Raw genomic sequence first — 16,060 nt, 5'->3', positions numbered from 1 at the left:
AGTGCAAATGACTATTTCTATTTTGCAAATGTACATAATATGATCAAATCACTTCTTTATCTCCTCTTTGGTAAGTTTTCACTATAGAGCTCACTTTCCAGTCCCTTAATCATTTTAATTTCTCTTCTCTGACTCTGCTCCAGTTAAAGGAGGTCTCTCTTCAGTTTGAAATAGCAGAAATAGTCTAGTGGAGGGTGTCCCTGCCCATGGCATGGGGGTTGGAACTAGATGATCTTTAAGGTCCCTTCCAACCCAAACCATTCTGTGATTCTGTGAAATAGAACTAACTTCCCAGCCATAGTCACACTAATGCCAAGTATAGGGATATGTGGCATCTATCCACTTCTACTATAGTTTCCACAGTTTTTTGGCCATAAATTGGATTATCTCCTTCTGCCGCAGCACCTCACTGGGACTTGTGTCCAAGGATTGCTACTGTGACCTAAGCTGTTCTTCTGTGACAGGGATTCCCAGGACTAAGGCCACTGTCCTCTAAAGATAACTGGCGTATTTTATTAATGCTTAATGTGCCTATTCCCCAGCTACAAGCCAGAAGTATATCTTAAGGATGTCTGCTTTTTTTTTTTTCATTATTTCTAATTCTTTTGTTACCATCCGTGAATGGACCAGTACCACTGGTGATATCAGAATGTGAAAAGCTAAACTACACAAAGTCAAAATACAGGACTGAAGGTAGACCTGTCTTTTTGAGCTCTGATTCCATCAAAATTATTCTGTGGGAGTTGACATACATTTTAAGGTTTTCCAAACAAGGATTTATGTATACATTTATTTTAGCAGAATCCATTTTGATTTAATTAATGTAGCATAATGTTAATACTATCCATTAAACTTAAAATCTATAAATGTTCTCCAGAAAGGCCATGCAGTTTCCTATAATTTTTAAAAAACAAGGGCTAATAGTTATGATAACAACAAAAATGTCATTCAGGACCTTACTTCAGCACTACTGCTCTTGCTTTATGTCATGGTACTTTATTTCACAATGTGTAATTTTACACTAACTACAAAATAATTTGGACTCTCTGTTTATTAGTCTGGAATTGTTTTGTAAAGATATAATAATTATGCTTTTCTAAGATAAGTTTGCAACCCAAGAAAATATTCAAAAAACCCTGGGCTTAGAGAAATTCAGTAATCTTGAGTTTTTTCTGCTGAAGACCCATTTGACATTTTAAGAAGTCTCCTGAACACTTTTCATTTCCCATCTATTCCTAGATGGCCCTTCCTGTCCCCAGCCCTGAACCCTGCCCCCTTTCCACAAAATCTCAGTCATCTTTTCTTCAGGGACAGCTTGACAAATCGGTGCAGTGATAAAGGTTTATCACTCCTGCTGCTGCTCTGACTCTGCCCATCTGCCTGGAAGAGCTATAGTAAGAGCACAGAAATGGACATAACCCCTTCCTGTAGCATATCATCTTCTGGACATTTTCCTGCCATATGAAATTGCGATTTATGGCTCAAATTAATGAACACATACTACCGCCTCCCCCAGGGGTGTTTGAGAGGGACCTTTTGGAGCCACTGGTCTGTGACATCCGAAAGCAGCAGAGCCCTTTGGTTTCTGTAGGAGCACCACCTGGACCTTTCCTTCCTGCTGGGAGCACTAGGGACAGCACGAGGTATTTTTTTCTCCTGGACACGGGCAGCTTCTGCCTTGGCAGCCAGGCTGCATTGCTTCACTGAGCGGGCCTGGCTGATTGCATCCTCATCCTCCCACCATCAGCACAGCTTTAAGTAGGGAGGATGCTGGCATGCCTCTCAGCAAAGCAGATTGATAGGACTTTTCTTATTGCTCAAGGTTTCATGTTTTCTACAGCCACAGGCAGACATTACAACAGGTATTAAGCGTATCAAGATCTACTTTCAAACTTCTTTTCAAACAACTAGCCTAGGCACTTGAGAAATACTGGTTACCGTCTGATAATTTTGAAATAATAATAATATGACTCTGGAAGGCTCTAAAAGCAAGTTTATATCTAAAATGTATGTAGGAAGGGGATGAATCAGAACCAATTATGTTAATACATTAATTATTATACTCATATCAATAAATCAACATGTTCATATTATTATACCCGGGTTTATATTATTAAATCCAGAGGGGAAACGTGTGTCACAAACAGGTGAACAAAACGTTTCTCCTGGCAGGATGAAAGTATGCGAACCTAAAGATCCACGGTGTTTCAGAAGGCTTAAGGCACTTTCAGAATTCAGTCTTTCTAACTGCCTCTGCGTAAAAGTTTAAAATCTGTTTGCATGCTTAGGTTTTAAGATAACATGTAGATAACAGGTCACTGATGTGCAGGTACAGTAGAGTGTTTGGAAGAGCTGAACCTTGTAAATTAGCAGAAGCTTGGAAGCTTAGCAAAATACAACTTTAAGTTAAATAGCAAAAGTAATGGTATGTGTATATATGTATAATTTGACAATACATTAGGTTTTGCTGTTCTCTGGTAAGAATGATACCTTTAATCTCTTGCTGCATCTGAACATTTATTTGACAAACATAACCACAATTTTTTTCATCAATATTACAAAAATTGTGCCTGAAATAAAAATATTGTTGTCATGGGACAAAACTTTAGATAATATATGCAGAAGTTACAGTAGCATCCAGGAGTTCATATTTTGTAGCTGTTTTCATTAGGGAAAACCTTTATTAACAGTTAGCATTTTTTCCCTCAGCAAAGCGCTTTCAAAACATTTGCTAATTAAAACCTTTATATCTTTTAGACAGTAAAAGTGCCTTTTCCATCCTGCAACAGCTATGTAACTTATTTTATTAGTGGTTTAGTAATAAAGTCAGATAAACCTTTGATTTAATAATTAGCATTTATAGACTGCTTTCTGCCTTAAAAGCACTTTGCAAACATTAACTAATTAATTCTTGCAACTCCCCTGTAATTTGGGGAAGCCAGTATATTCATACATGTTTGCCTGTGGTTTAGGGAAGAAAATATTATATCTCAGACATTTTATGAAACAGAGAATTAAGACATATAAATTAAGTTATTCACTTAGTTCCACAAAGATGGAAACCTGGTCCAAGTAGGAACTGAAACAATATTATTCTCCTCATCCTCTTTTGTACCCCAGTCACTCGGCTCTTTCACTGATTTTCTCTGGAGGGGTCCAGCCAGGTCCGCCAAAACAAAGCAAAGCTTTGGATGCTAAGCAGGTCCCTCCGTCTTCTCTTTACCCGTGGTCTGAGGCCACTGGCTCATGGCAGCTGCATACCTCCGGAAGACGTGCGGCGGTTCACACGACAGGTTTGCCCCTGCATGCTGTCCACGGGCGCGCGGCCATCGGATAAGGAGGGGGCCGCAGCAAGGGGTTGCTTCCAGCCCCTGCACCACATACAGGCGGTCACATCCAACAATGCAGGCGTGTGGGACCAGGAGCAGGGAACGGGTGACATGCAGGAGGTTTAGCAGCAGGGTTACTTAGTAGGTCTCTCCCAGGGATGCTCCTCTGTGCTCTGACCTCGCGAATGGACTCTGCTCACTCTGGTTTACCTGGTGTTAACTCTCCCTGGCCATCACCACAATATGAAGACAAAATTTAAAAAAGCAGTATTCTCCTGCTGACGGCTTGCTTTATTTCTGCCTTGAGTACAACTTGCTATAAGTTTATTATTGTAAAAGAGGAATATTGTTTGTTCCCTTTCCTATGGGTTTACTGATTTGTTACCTACAATAATACAGCTTTCCTGTCTACTGCAACCCATGTAGCTACAATGTTATGCTGCATTTTAGCTATATGATAGCTATGTACCTCCGTGTATGCTGCAGGTGGAATGAGGAGAGTACGAGCTGCAAGAAGGTTGCGCCATGGCCCTGGCAGTATCAGAGGACAACAAGGAGTTATTTGCAGTGTTGCGACTCAGCAAAGCAAGTAAGCTCTCTTGATTTAGAGGCTTTAGGAAATTTCCTGAAATTAAGTCACTTTTTTTTTTACAGCAAATAAAGGCCATTAACAAGATTTCAAAATGAATGGCTTGTTTTCAGTAAATTTAAGAATTCCATCAGGTACAGAGACCCAATTATTATCATTATTTGTTTTTGCTAAATGTTGGGAATTAATATTACTGTGTAAGTTTTTGTGTATTTTTGTAAGTATATTAAGTGATGAAATAGTAAGCCAGAAATCGATTGTATCACTGCCATGTATCAGCTTCTCTTTAACCGACATTTGAGAAATCCAAGAAAATTCAGAACATTTTTAATAGCTCAAGTTTTCATATGCCATGGTGTCTTCTTAAATCAAGAGAAACAGTGTGAAACAGCAACAGAGAGATATCTGCTAATGCACACTTCATCATTACATTCAGATAAACAATACAATTAAATAATGTAGGAGGTTTGTAAAGATTAGAGAATTAGGGGCTAAACATTCCTTGGTGATCAGCTATTTGTTAAGTATTGAAGAGTAACTTCTTGTGATTATGTTTCTGTAAGCCGAGTCTGTCAAGCAGAGACTACTAGAAAACAGAACAGTGCTGCATTTTGTGTTTGGTGTGCCAAGCACTGTTCCTCTATGGAGATGAACAGATTTTTTTTTAATTTGCTATTTTATTGTATTTATAATTAGCCGTCTGGAAAAAAAAAAGTTCTCTTTTAGCATCTGCAGTGATGCATTGATTCTTTCATTACAGCAAATACACATGACCCCCGGTGTTCAACTGTAAACAATAATAGTTACTGGCTTCATTAGGAAGCTAGCAGATGGCTTATAAGTTCTCATGGTAGCTTTTATCCATTTGAGGCTTGCAGTGTGCAAATGTTTGTCTTTTAAACAGGATAAAACAATGTAAAAGGGACTCTGTGCTTTGTTTTTATTAGTAGCAATTCATTTGTATTGCAGATTTGAATCTGAGTATCTGAGTGCACTGTCAATTTTTCCTGGCTGCAGGTAAAATACTCTCTGGGCTCACCTCTGCCTCTGTGGCATTTTCTGTACCAGAAGAAATGAGGTCAAATACCACTTCTGGAGCTTTGTCAGAGCTGTATTTTTCTTAGCAGGACTCACGTTATAAACCCAACCCTCTTTTCCCTTCCCTTCCCTTCCCTTCCCTTCCCTTCCCTTCCCTTCCCTTCCCTTCCCTTCCCTTCCCTTCCCTTCCCTTCCCTTCCCTTCCCTTCCCTTCCCAAATGAAGTGGTGCCCCCTTTCAGCAGAAAGGCAGCACTGCCTCTAGTTTACCCTACACGGACTGGTGATCTGACCATGGAAATCATTAGTGCCATTTTGTCATTCCAAAACATTATTTACACAGCCAAATTTTTGTGTACAGTTTTGGAACACTTGATAAAAACCAGCTCATTTACTGCCATCACCAGCCTGGTGCCCAGAGTATGATGAACTTCAGAATGCTTCCCAGATAGGCAGCAGGCAGTTGCAATGACCGTCAAACATAACCACCACATTTATTACCTAACTGGGCACAGCCATCTGAACACCAGTTAATCTTCAATAACATTTGGTAGAGCACAATAGCTCTTTTAAAGGAGAACAGTTTTATTTTCGTGTGTGAGTCTTTGATGGCTTTTTTCGTACTTCTAATACAGCCCAGGCTCTCATTACTATTTTCATGTACTGAATTTTGTTGGTAGCTGGAATGAAGCTATATTATCAAGAAATATAAGCAGGGGTCGTATATTAAATACGGTGTTAAATACCTTCAGTTCTCTTTGAAAGCACAGACACATGGTGGTGCAAACTCCCTCAAAGCGTTGCATCGTTGTAATTCAACTGGCTCTGCACATGGAGGAGCCAACAGGTAGTTCATGTTCATTCAGTATTGGCTGCTCATGGTTTGTTCACACTAAGGCATAAGTATTTCACTGGTTGATTTTTACGATACGATTGCCTCTCTTCAAGTAGAAATCAGCCATTTGTTTCAGAAAAGACCATCAAAATTTAGAAACTTTTGTATAGGAAAAGTCTTATTTTGAGGGCTTAAAGGAACCTGACTGCCTGGGCCTTGTATTTCCTTATTGTACTGTCAGAGCATGAGGGTCAAATTAGGGGGCTTTTTTGAATAAAGAGCGATCTAGTGAAACTTTAGGGTTTCATATTGTATTTTCATGTTCTATATTCAGTTTTAAAGTTCAGAATTACATTTGTTTGGAGGGAAATCGGTATCTCCTGGAAGAAAGATTGGAATTTTGCTTTCAGAGCATGTATTTTCAATATTTTTTTCTGTTTTATTAAAAATAATATTTGCATTTCTTCTAAGCACATCTGCTCTTGCTTCTACCTCACCTGAAGATCTAACCCTTTGCATGTGACATCTTCAATGAAGAATAAGCAGCAGGAGCAGATGAGCTTTCAAGAAATAAAGATCCTATTTTCATGCAAATGTACTAGTAATTAAAAACAATGGGAGGGAAAAAAAGGCAACTCAATATGCAATACCTTCAAATTTAATTTGAAGTACAATAGTTTTAAACTTTTCCATAAGAACTCCCAGACTCTTTAAGTGGTTTAGTTTTGAGAACAGTAATAATTGTCATTCAGATTAATGGGTTAGTTTTTCTTATCAAAAGACACCTTTAAAATAAGTTTGAGGGTAATAGTAAGAAGTTTTAAAGGTTTTTTCCCCTGTGGTTTCAAATAAAGTTAATTAGATTCCTAAGTAAACTGAACTTCCGTTCAAGTCTGTGGGTGAAGTATAGCTGTACTCAAAAAAGCCGCATAATGCCTATACAAGCCTCGCATGACTTCCACTATAGAAAGTATGCCAAGCTATATTTTCAACATTTACTTTTGCTTCATTAACCATCTCACCTTTCCTGAAGGAAGCATTTTACTGAAAAACAAAGACTCTGTTTTTATTAAGTTTTACCATTCCTTATTAATCACTTCAAAGCTTACACAATCAGGAAGGGGAAGATACTTTGTGGTAGTAATACATCCCACAATTCTATCATTTTAAAACCACTGCAGAAATTGAGAGAGATTTAACTTCTATTCTATTCTATTCTATTCTATTCTATTCTATTCTATTCTATTCTATTCTATTCTATTCTATTCTATTCTATTCTATTCTATTCTATTCTATTCTCTGTCTTAGAGTGAGATCTTGAGCCCTCTTGATTCTCAGGACACATGAGGAGAGCTAGAAGTGTACAATTCACAATAAAGTAAAATCATTGGCTAAGCATTGGACCTAGTTCTGTTCATCTTCAAAGTAGTAAGGCTGAGCAGGGTTGGAATGCATAAACAACTTCTGCCATTTTATCCTATGCTATTTAAATTCATTACTCGGTATATAGAAGTAGTCACAGCTCCCAAATGACAGGTGCACCTTTATTGATTAAAAATAAGTTTATTTCTGATGGATTTGGAAATGCTGGGCATTACATACACACACACATATATATAAACAATGGAAAGCTGCATAATTTAGATCCCACAGAATAAAGCAGTAGTGAGGTATTGATGATTTATTGATTACAGCTTACATTTAGATGAGGAGATGCAGGAGCTGATAAATAATGTAAATATTTTAAAATTCTGTCAGTGATAATCTAAAGGGAATATTGTGATTTGCAGTAATGTTTGGAAAAATTCATTCAGTATTGCTTGCAACTAGAATATCTTGTACAGCAGGCTGAGGTGCGGCCTATAGACTTCACAGGGACTTGGTAATGCCCCATCCACATCAGCTAATTTTTTCTTCCTTTGCATTTCTGGCTTGTTTTTTGGTTTTGGTGGGTGGTGCTTTTTCTTTCCTAGGGGAGGGAGGTGGACCACAAGAATAAAGTGAGGCAGGTCTATGGAAAACCATTACTATGGTAATGCTATGAATAGGACCTACCACTACATTTCAGTGCTTCAAAATTCAGTGGAATTAAGAAATGGAGGAGGCTAATAGAGGTTGGATGTAGCTATGATGGGTATGGCAACCCATGCTTTATTAATTTGTTCCTAGATAAGATTTACTCAAATATTTTAGCTTCACTTTCATGCAAACTATTGGAACTTCATCATAGGTTTGCTTATCTGGTGCCTTAGGCAGCTATACCAAGTGTTTGAGTTTCTTGTTATAATGAACAATTAAAGCTAACTGAAAGCACCTATATTTTTATAATTGATTTAGCAGTTGATTGTCTCTCAAGATTAATGATTCCCCTGTGCTCGGAAAGTAATGTTGTTAGTTGATGCCTGAAGCCATATTATTTTTATTGCAAACATCATGGATGAAACATCTTTTTTGTCAATTATGGTTTAAAGGGATGAAACAGATTGTTCATAAAAGTAGAGAATATAAAATACAGTCTTCAAGACCACCATATAGACCATAGCTGATGACCATTTAGTTATAAATGAGCTACCAATAAGTACGTTTGATATATTAATTCTTCTCCATATAATAACATAAAGCAAAGAACTCGCAGTAAGTCCCTTTTTTAGAGTACAGTTGTAAGATTGCTTCCATTTTTGCTTCTACCCTCATTTCATTTTCATAGCTTCATTCACTACATGCCTATTAAAAACATTATTATATTTCTTCCAACCTATTAGAAAGACTTACAAAAAATTTCTGGATGTCTTGAAAGCTTTGTAAAAGAAACAATTAAATGTAAATACAGAACAGGTTCCCAAGAAAATATTCTTGAATGCATTGGGCCTATTTCTGTTCATCATTGTGCTCTCAAAGAGTAGGAATAATACCACTGATGCCAGTCTTGCTAACAGCAGATTGCCCTATTTTGCATATTCTACCAAAAAGGGTCTTTAGTATTGCAAAACGGTGCATTCAAAAGTTAGAAACTGACGATATTATGAAAAGAAGCATTAGGATATTGCTTTAAGGATGGAGAGTAGGGATAATTTGCATCTTAATATGTGGATACAAAATCTGGAAATCTACCAAAGGTGGATATCTGAATGTCTTTGAGGAAAAATTCTTTATGAAAATATTAGATATGAGTATAGATCTAAGATTCATCAGAGAGTTTGACAGCACCTTTATACTACCATCACCCAGTAAGATGATGAAAATATCTGAGATATGTTAAGAATTAAGCAAGAACAGCCATAGGCAAGAGAATCATAAAAGAAAACCATGAACACTCTCCATACTGACTTAGAAAGATTTAATAACGCAGAGGATTTACAAAGACCAACACAGAACAGGCCAGCATGGCAAAGATTAGTTCATCCCCTTGCTGTGAGAAGGATTCAGATGGGGCAAGGAGATTTATTTTCTTCTCAGTACCTTGATTACCAGCACAAAAGCTTCTGAGAAAGGATCCCCCACAATCACTGCTTTCAGTCCTATTTTCTCCATAGGCATCTGATATCAGTAGGAAGGCAGCTCTACTGGTCTAGGTAGTAAAGGTTAGAACTAACTGTGAAAAAAAGACCTATTTATTCTACTTCTATTAATTTTCTTATGGTGCATTTACTGTCTTACTATTTTAATTCCTTCCAATAATGAGGTGAGATGACTATCCTCATTTAACCTCTGTCCTAAGAATACTAGGGAAACTAGTCATCTTTTAGTTTTACTTTGTTGAGGAGGGGTCTGTTTTATGGTTTAGTTGGTCTTGCACATGAAACAGAAGGTGGTGACCCTGTGTGATAGTCTTTTCTTTCTGCAAGAATTGATTCTATATTTTCTTCTTCCCCCTACCCTCAGTCCCTCCAGAATTTTGTCTGTCATACAGGTAGATGTTATCCTGATAGAGGCTGACAAAGAAGCAACTCTGTCAAGCCATAACCTCACATTCTTCATCCTCTAGCTTTCTGTTATCTTGGCTCGAGGCTGCAGAATACTGAGATCTCAGATCTTCAGACTTCAAATCTATAAAGAAGCTATACAGAGAGTGGAGAATGAGTTTTATGTGTCCAGACTTGATGCTGATTCTCAGAAGATGAGTAACAGGTTAGAGCTTCTGGAGAGCTGCAAGTTTCACACTGCTTTGCTGTAATCTAGGTAACTGAAGTATGAATAATAAAGCAAGATCGTCATCTAGCGCAGTTCAACAGACAACTGCCTGCAAACAAGTGTTAGTCCCAGATGCAAAGATGTAAGAATCCACAGTCTCTAATTATGGACTGAGTTGGCCACTTACGGTTTTGTATTTTCAGTCAGAGTAGACATAGTGCCTCTCTGAGCTCTTCAAGTAGCATCACTTATTTCTTTGATTCAACTTCAGCCAAATGTTTATTTGTGAGCTGCTGTTGTCAAAAGAATAAGCCATCTTGATGCTGATGATTATGGTCAGATGCAGTGCTGTGGTTTAACCCCAGCTGGCAACTAAGCACCACGTAGCTGCTCGCTCACTCCCCTGCAGAGGGATGGGGGAGAGAATTGGAAGAGTAGGAGTGAGAAAACTCATGGGTTGAGATAAAGACAGTTCAATAGGTAAAGCAAAAGCCACACATGGAAGCAAAGCAAGACAAGGAATTCATTCACCACTTCCCATGGGCAGGCAGGTGTTCGGCCATCCCCAGGAAAGTAGGGCTCCATCATGTGTAACAGGTACTTGGGAAGACAAATGCCATCACTCTGAACATCCTCCTCTTCCTTCTTCTTCCCCTAACTTACAAGCTGAGCATGATGCCATATGGTATGGAATATCCCTTTGGTCAGTTGGGGTCAGCTGTCCCAGCTGTGTCCCCTCCCAACTTCTTGTGCACCCCCAGCCTACTCGCTGGTGGGGTGGTGTGAGGAGCAGCAAAGGCCTTGGCTCTGTGTAAGGGCTGCTTGGCAGTAATGAAAACATCCCTGTATTATGGACACTGTTTTCAGCACAAATCCAAAACACAGTCCCATACCAGCTGCTAGGAAGAAAATAAACTGTCCCAGCCAAAACCAGCACATGTGGTGAAGTGTAGCTTGTTAATCTTGTGCAACTGTTTCTCCTAAAGGTTGCATTTGGAAACTGAAAAGGCAGGTGGGAGACTAAACCTCCATGTGACTGATGTAAATGGAGGATTTGTTAGCAACAGCACTGCTTCCACTCCCTGTTCTTGAGTGTGCACCTTTGGGGGGAGGGGGAACTCCAGCTGCAACACTCAAAGTGCAAGGAGAGCACAGCAGTGATGAATTTAGCATATACTGCACTAGTTAGAAAGCATTGCAATGAAGAACGTCACTTAGTGCTCGATATGTGCACTTTTGAAATACCGTGCACTAAATCCCTCTTTATTCCCAGAAGTATCACAGCAGTCTTCCAGCAAGTACTGTTGTCTACCTATATACCTCCTCCTGATTTTCTGAGAATAACTGGAAGACAAGAGAAAAATTCACTTTGCAATTCTGTCACTCACTAATGTGTCTGCTGGCATAATTACCAGTTCACTGCACAAAGACTGCCAAACAAGTCAACGGATGGAAAGAACTGTTAATCTTTATCTTCCTGGGACAGATTCAAACTAATACTCTAGTTTTCGATTCTTTTCACACTCCTTTGTACTATGAGACTGGATTTAGCATTCTCCATCTTCCGCATATATTTTTTGTCATTTCTAGCTGCTGCCAGATATCGAATGGCTAATTGTATTTGTGCTGTATTTTAAATTCTTACCAAATGGTTTGAACATAATTTAATATAATCATTTATCTAATTACCTGATGTTTTAAACTTTGTATTGAACACTCCCAGGCCTTTGACATGCTCAGTGCAGCCTATAATTTAGGGCATAATCTCTGTTACTTAACTGCCTTACGCTTATTTTTATATATTTTAACTTTTCACTTCTGTGGCATATACATATCCACTTCTTTTTCTAATCAGTTTGAACTATATTTTCCTCCTTTTTGTTCATGACCAGCTGTTACCTGTATTCCTGAGACATCACATTGTACACCTTGAAGCTCTGCCAGTTTTCCAGTTCATTAGTATAACAAAGATGAGGACCTAAATCTAAGCTCTGTGGCATTGCATTTGTCATCTTCCTTTTACATTTTAGGGTCATTCCTTGGCTTTGTAAGCAAGCCAGTTTGTTATCCAGTTGAGTATTACTTCCTTACCTTCCTACTCTATTCATTAATAACATATTTGGTACTGGATTAAAAGCTTCCGTGGAATCCAAGTGAATAATACATACTTCTTTACTGTGGTCTACTTTTATTGTCATTTCCTCAAAGAAATTAAGTTAGTTTGTTGTGCATTATTTCCATTTTGGCAGTCTTCACACCAAAATTTTAAAAATTCTATTTGCATGGAAGATCTGGGCAGTTTACCAAAATAGAAATGTTCCTTTTGTATTGTTAGATATCTGTCATAATGCCATAAGCAATATTTAACATTTTACTGGCAGTACATAAAGCAATGTATTTGGTATTGTACCCAATGCAAAAATACATTTTCACATAACAGAAAGGAACTACAGCCTAATAGAGAACAAAGTAGATTTCATCAAGACTTTAAAATGCCATGAAACATATACTTTACACACAAAAATCTGCCAATCAAGTTTTTACATCAGTTACAGTCTCATAAAGTACCCTGGGGTGCGACTTTGTAGCAATGTGAAGACAACAAAGGAAATATGAGTCTGCAAAAATGTCACAAACACATTAAATCTAAAAAGTACCCATTAAATTTGATGGAAGAAGAATTACTGTTCCAACCTTTTAGTCTGTTATATATTTAGAACTGGAATTCCTTTAAAATTCCTTGCCACTGAAACCCCTATGAATTCAACAGGGATTCATGGTGGAAAAAAAAGGCTGATTTGAGACTTTTGCCATATGCTGTTCTTTTGACTTCACTGAAAATTTTGTGGGCACACTGAGGGCAATATAGACTTTTGTTAACATTTTTTTTTCCCTTACATACTTCATACTTCTTTTTTTTTGTGCTTTATTAATTTATATGGATTTTAAATAATGACAAGAAAGAAACAGAAAAATGTGAGCATCTTTTCTTTGGCTGCATGAAATCAGAAGACCAAAGCCTGAGTTTGTGACTCTCCATGCAGAGAGAACATAGTCGTGTTCCATATGCAAAACATGGTCCCATAAACTTGACCACTACAGCCAACTTCACAAATTGGTAGTCAGCCTCAGACTCTAGCAGAGAGGACTGGTTCTCTAGCCATTCACATGACTTAATGCTTTTACCACACTGGCTGTGTTCTACCATTGCTTCTTGAGGTTTTCTGGCCCCTGGTGATTGTCCATCATGACAATTGATCTCTTGGACCACGCAAGCCCAAAGGCTCCTGAACCACTCTAGATATAGTTGTAACTGTGGGGCCAAATAGTGAAGTGACGGACTTGACATCTCCCTCTACATAATCTTGGACCAGTGGGTATCCTTCCTAGCATGTTCTCTTCCGCTCCCTTCAAAGATGAGACATAGCTTGTATTGTATGTTAGGGACTTTACCAGTCTCTGGAACTTCAGCAGTTCTTCACAACAAACCTTTGTCCCTCTAACCATTAATTTTATGCTATCAGCAGCCCACACTGTCATCTCATTATTGGCTTCCATTTCAAAGAAATATATGAATATGCTGAAGAATGTATCTCAGGCAGACCACTGTGAATCTCTACTTGTGACCTCCTCCACTATGAAAACTGACCATTTACTCTGACGCTCTCTTTTTTATTTTTAAACAACTATTTATCCAGGCAAGAAGCTTCCCATTTATGCCCTCATTGTTTAGATATGTTCGGGATCCCCTAGTCTAATATTGTCCCTGAGGAAGCTCTTAAGGCCTGCCCTCCACTCCCATGAGTTCCAGTTCTTACTCTCAGTCCCACCAGCCCTGTCAGCATTGCACTGAAACAAACATTATCATAACCTAGTCAGAGCTCAGGTTTAAATGCCCCCAAAAGAGTAATATAGCAGATACTGTCTTGGAATTTAGCTGTGATAGGTCTTTTCTGTTTTCTAGACATTTTCTTCCATGTTGACTCAAGAAGCACACTCTTTTCAACTACCTTTTCTGAACTTTGACAAAGGCTAACACTAGACTTAGGTTGAAGCCTCATAGTATGCTTAAGGCTTCTTGTATCATGTTCTCCCTGGGAACCCTGTGGACACCTGCCCTGCACTTCCTTGGAGTCCTTTTTCTACCATCAGTCTCATCACCCCCTGTAAGCTTTCTGGTTTTTCAAACCTTAACCCTAGCCCTTAGGACTAGCCCTAACCCAAGGTTTCAAATCCTGTGATGGGCTAAAGGGATCATGCCTTAAAGGAGGAGGTAAGAATGTACTGTTAGTCCCATTAATGTTTTAACAACTAATGGTACAAATTACCCTATTAATACAGAAAGAATACATTAACAATACAGTTAAAATTGATGTATATAAACTTCTTTGTTTCTACTCAGTTTCTCTGGTGCTGTGCTCACATTCTGGATGTCCCACTGGGTCCTAAGGTTGACAACTTCCATCTTCCTTAAAAAGATTACATCAGAAATGGAGGTGTTATGAGTCATTGGCCTCCTGTGTCCTTTGCTGGGAAGAGTTTGATGTTCACAGTTGGAGTTTCTTTCCCCTCTGTTTTGGGCTCTGCTTGTGTTTTCTTACTACAGTCTACATTCTTCTCATTGCTAAAGTCTGAAATTTGCCCCATAGCCTCCCACAGCCCCTTTCAATGTAAAGATCCACTGTTACAATGGAGTAGTTAGGCTTTTACCATATAAAGTATCCACAGACCAAGCTCAACCCAGCTAGGCAATACCCACTTGTCATACACAGAAAAAAACCAAATTAAAATCAGCTCAGGTCAGGACAAGCCCAGACAACTCCTGAGACCTTGCACTGTCAGGTCACTGTGGAGTCTCTGGCCTTTTTAATAGTTTTGGCAAAATCGTATTTACTGAACTATATCTGAATGCACTGAAAAGAATAACATAATGAATAGTGTCTCATTTTACCAGTAAGAGATCTGTGCTTTTCTGGGCCTTTTCATCCATCTGGGAACAAATGCCATGCTCTTTCCAACTACTTCTCCTCAGTCTTGCCCCAAGGCTAATGCCAGGCCAGGCTGAACACACTTAGGATGCCCTCCCATAATGTTCTCCCTCTAACCCCTGTCCGAGTCCTGCCTTGCACTTCCTCAGTGGTCTTTCTTCTACCTTCAGTCTCACCATCCCTGTACACATACCAGTTTAGCAAACCCTAATTCTAACCTGAACTCATGTCTTCTGGAAATCAAAGTAGACTGTATCAACATCATCACCCCCTTATTATCCATATCCTTTTTAGCTCCTTTGGAAAGCTTTTATCAGAATTGTAAAGCAGTATTTTCCTCAACAGAATGCTAACTCTTCCCAAACAAATCAGATCTATCCAGGAGTACCCTAATTCTGTTTCCTTATCATGGTTGCTAGTAATTTGCCCAGTACACATCAGCCTTACATTCCTACCATTACCCAGATTTTCTCTGAAACCTTTTTAAAGAATTGATGTCGCATCCGCTGCCTTCCAGAAGCAAGGCAATTTTAAGCAATAGGTTACACCCTGCTGTGAGTAATTCAGCTCTTTCGTCCTTGAGTTCCTTTAGAAATTTGGAGTGAATTCTATACAGTCCTGGTGATTTTCACTTCATCTATTTATTCCATAATCTCTTCTACAGTAATTTCAATTTCAGACTGATCTTCAGATGAGTCCCCTGCCAAGAAGGGTTCTGGTTTTGGAATCTTCTCAGTCCCTTCCACAGTGAACACCAATGCAAAGAGTTCACTTAGCTTCTCTGCAACGACCTTGTCTTCTCCGAGTACTCTTTTATGCCCTGAAAACCAACTGGCCTTACAGATTCTGGCAAACTTCCTGCTCCTGATGTGTTTTGTAGAGAAAAGGATTATTAGTTTTGATTCCTTTGTTAGTTATTCTTCAGATGCTTTTTGGTCTGCCTTATTATGTTTTCACATTTAACCTGCCAGAGTTTGTAAGTCTTTCTTCTTGTGTCATTTGAACATGACTTCAGCATTTTCAAAGATGTATTTTTGCTTCTAACAACTTCACTTACCCTGCTGGTACACCAGCTTCCTTCTGCCCTCTCTGAAGTCTTTCTTAAGAGAAAGTATGTATTTCTACTACAATATCCTTAAATAGGTTCCTTGG

The 16,060-nt window shown here is 38.6% G+C and overlaps 1 protein-coding gene across 2 annotated transcripts in view; it reads left to right on the top strand.

The window, feature by feature from the left end:
- DCTD (dCMP deaminase) overlaps positions 1-16,060 on the top strand; it is a 59,888-nt gene that overhangs the window by 11,297 nt on the left and 32,531 nt on the right. For both annotated transcript variants that reach the window (XM_075751950.1, XM_075751951.1), the window contains one exon: positions 3,816-3,918. In XM_075751950.1, the coding sequence (XP_075608065.1) occupies positions 3,816-3,918 (103 nt within the window). The remainder of the gene's footprint in view (positions 1-3,815; positions 3,919-16,060) is intronic.

Source organism: Balearica regulorum, chromosome 4 (assembly GCF_011004875.1).
Source record: "Balearica regulorum gibbericeps isolate bBalReg1 chromosome 4, bBalReg1.pri, whole genome shotgun sequence".
Classification (NCBI taxonomy): domain Eukaryota; kingdom Metazoa; phylum Chordata; class Aves; order Gruiformes; family Gruidae; genus Balearica; species Balearica regulorum.
The sequence above is the reverse complement of the archived record's forward strand: the minus strand, read 5'-3'. Positions and strand labels throughout refer to the sequence as shown.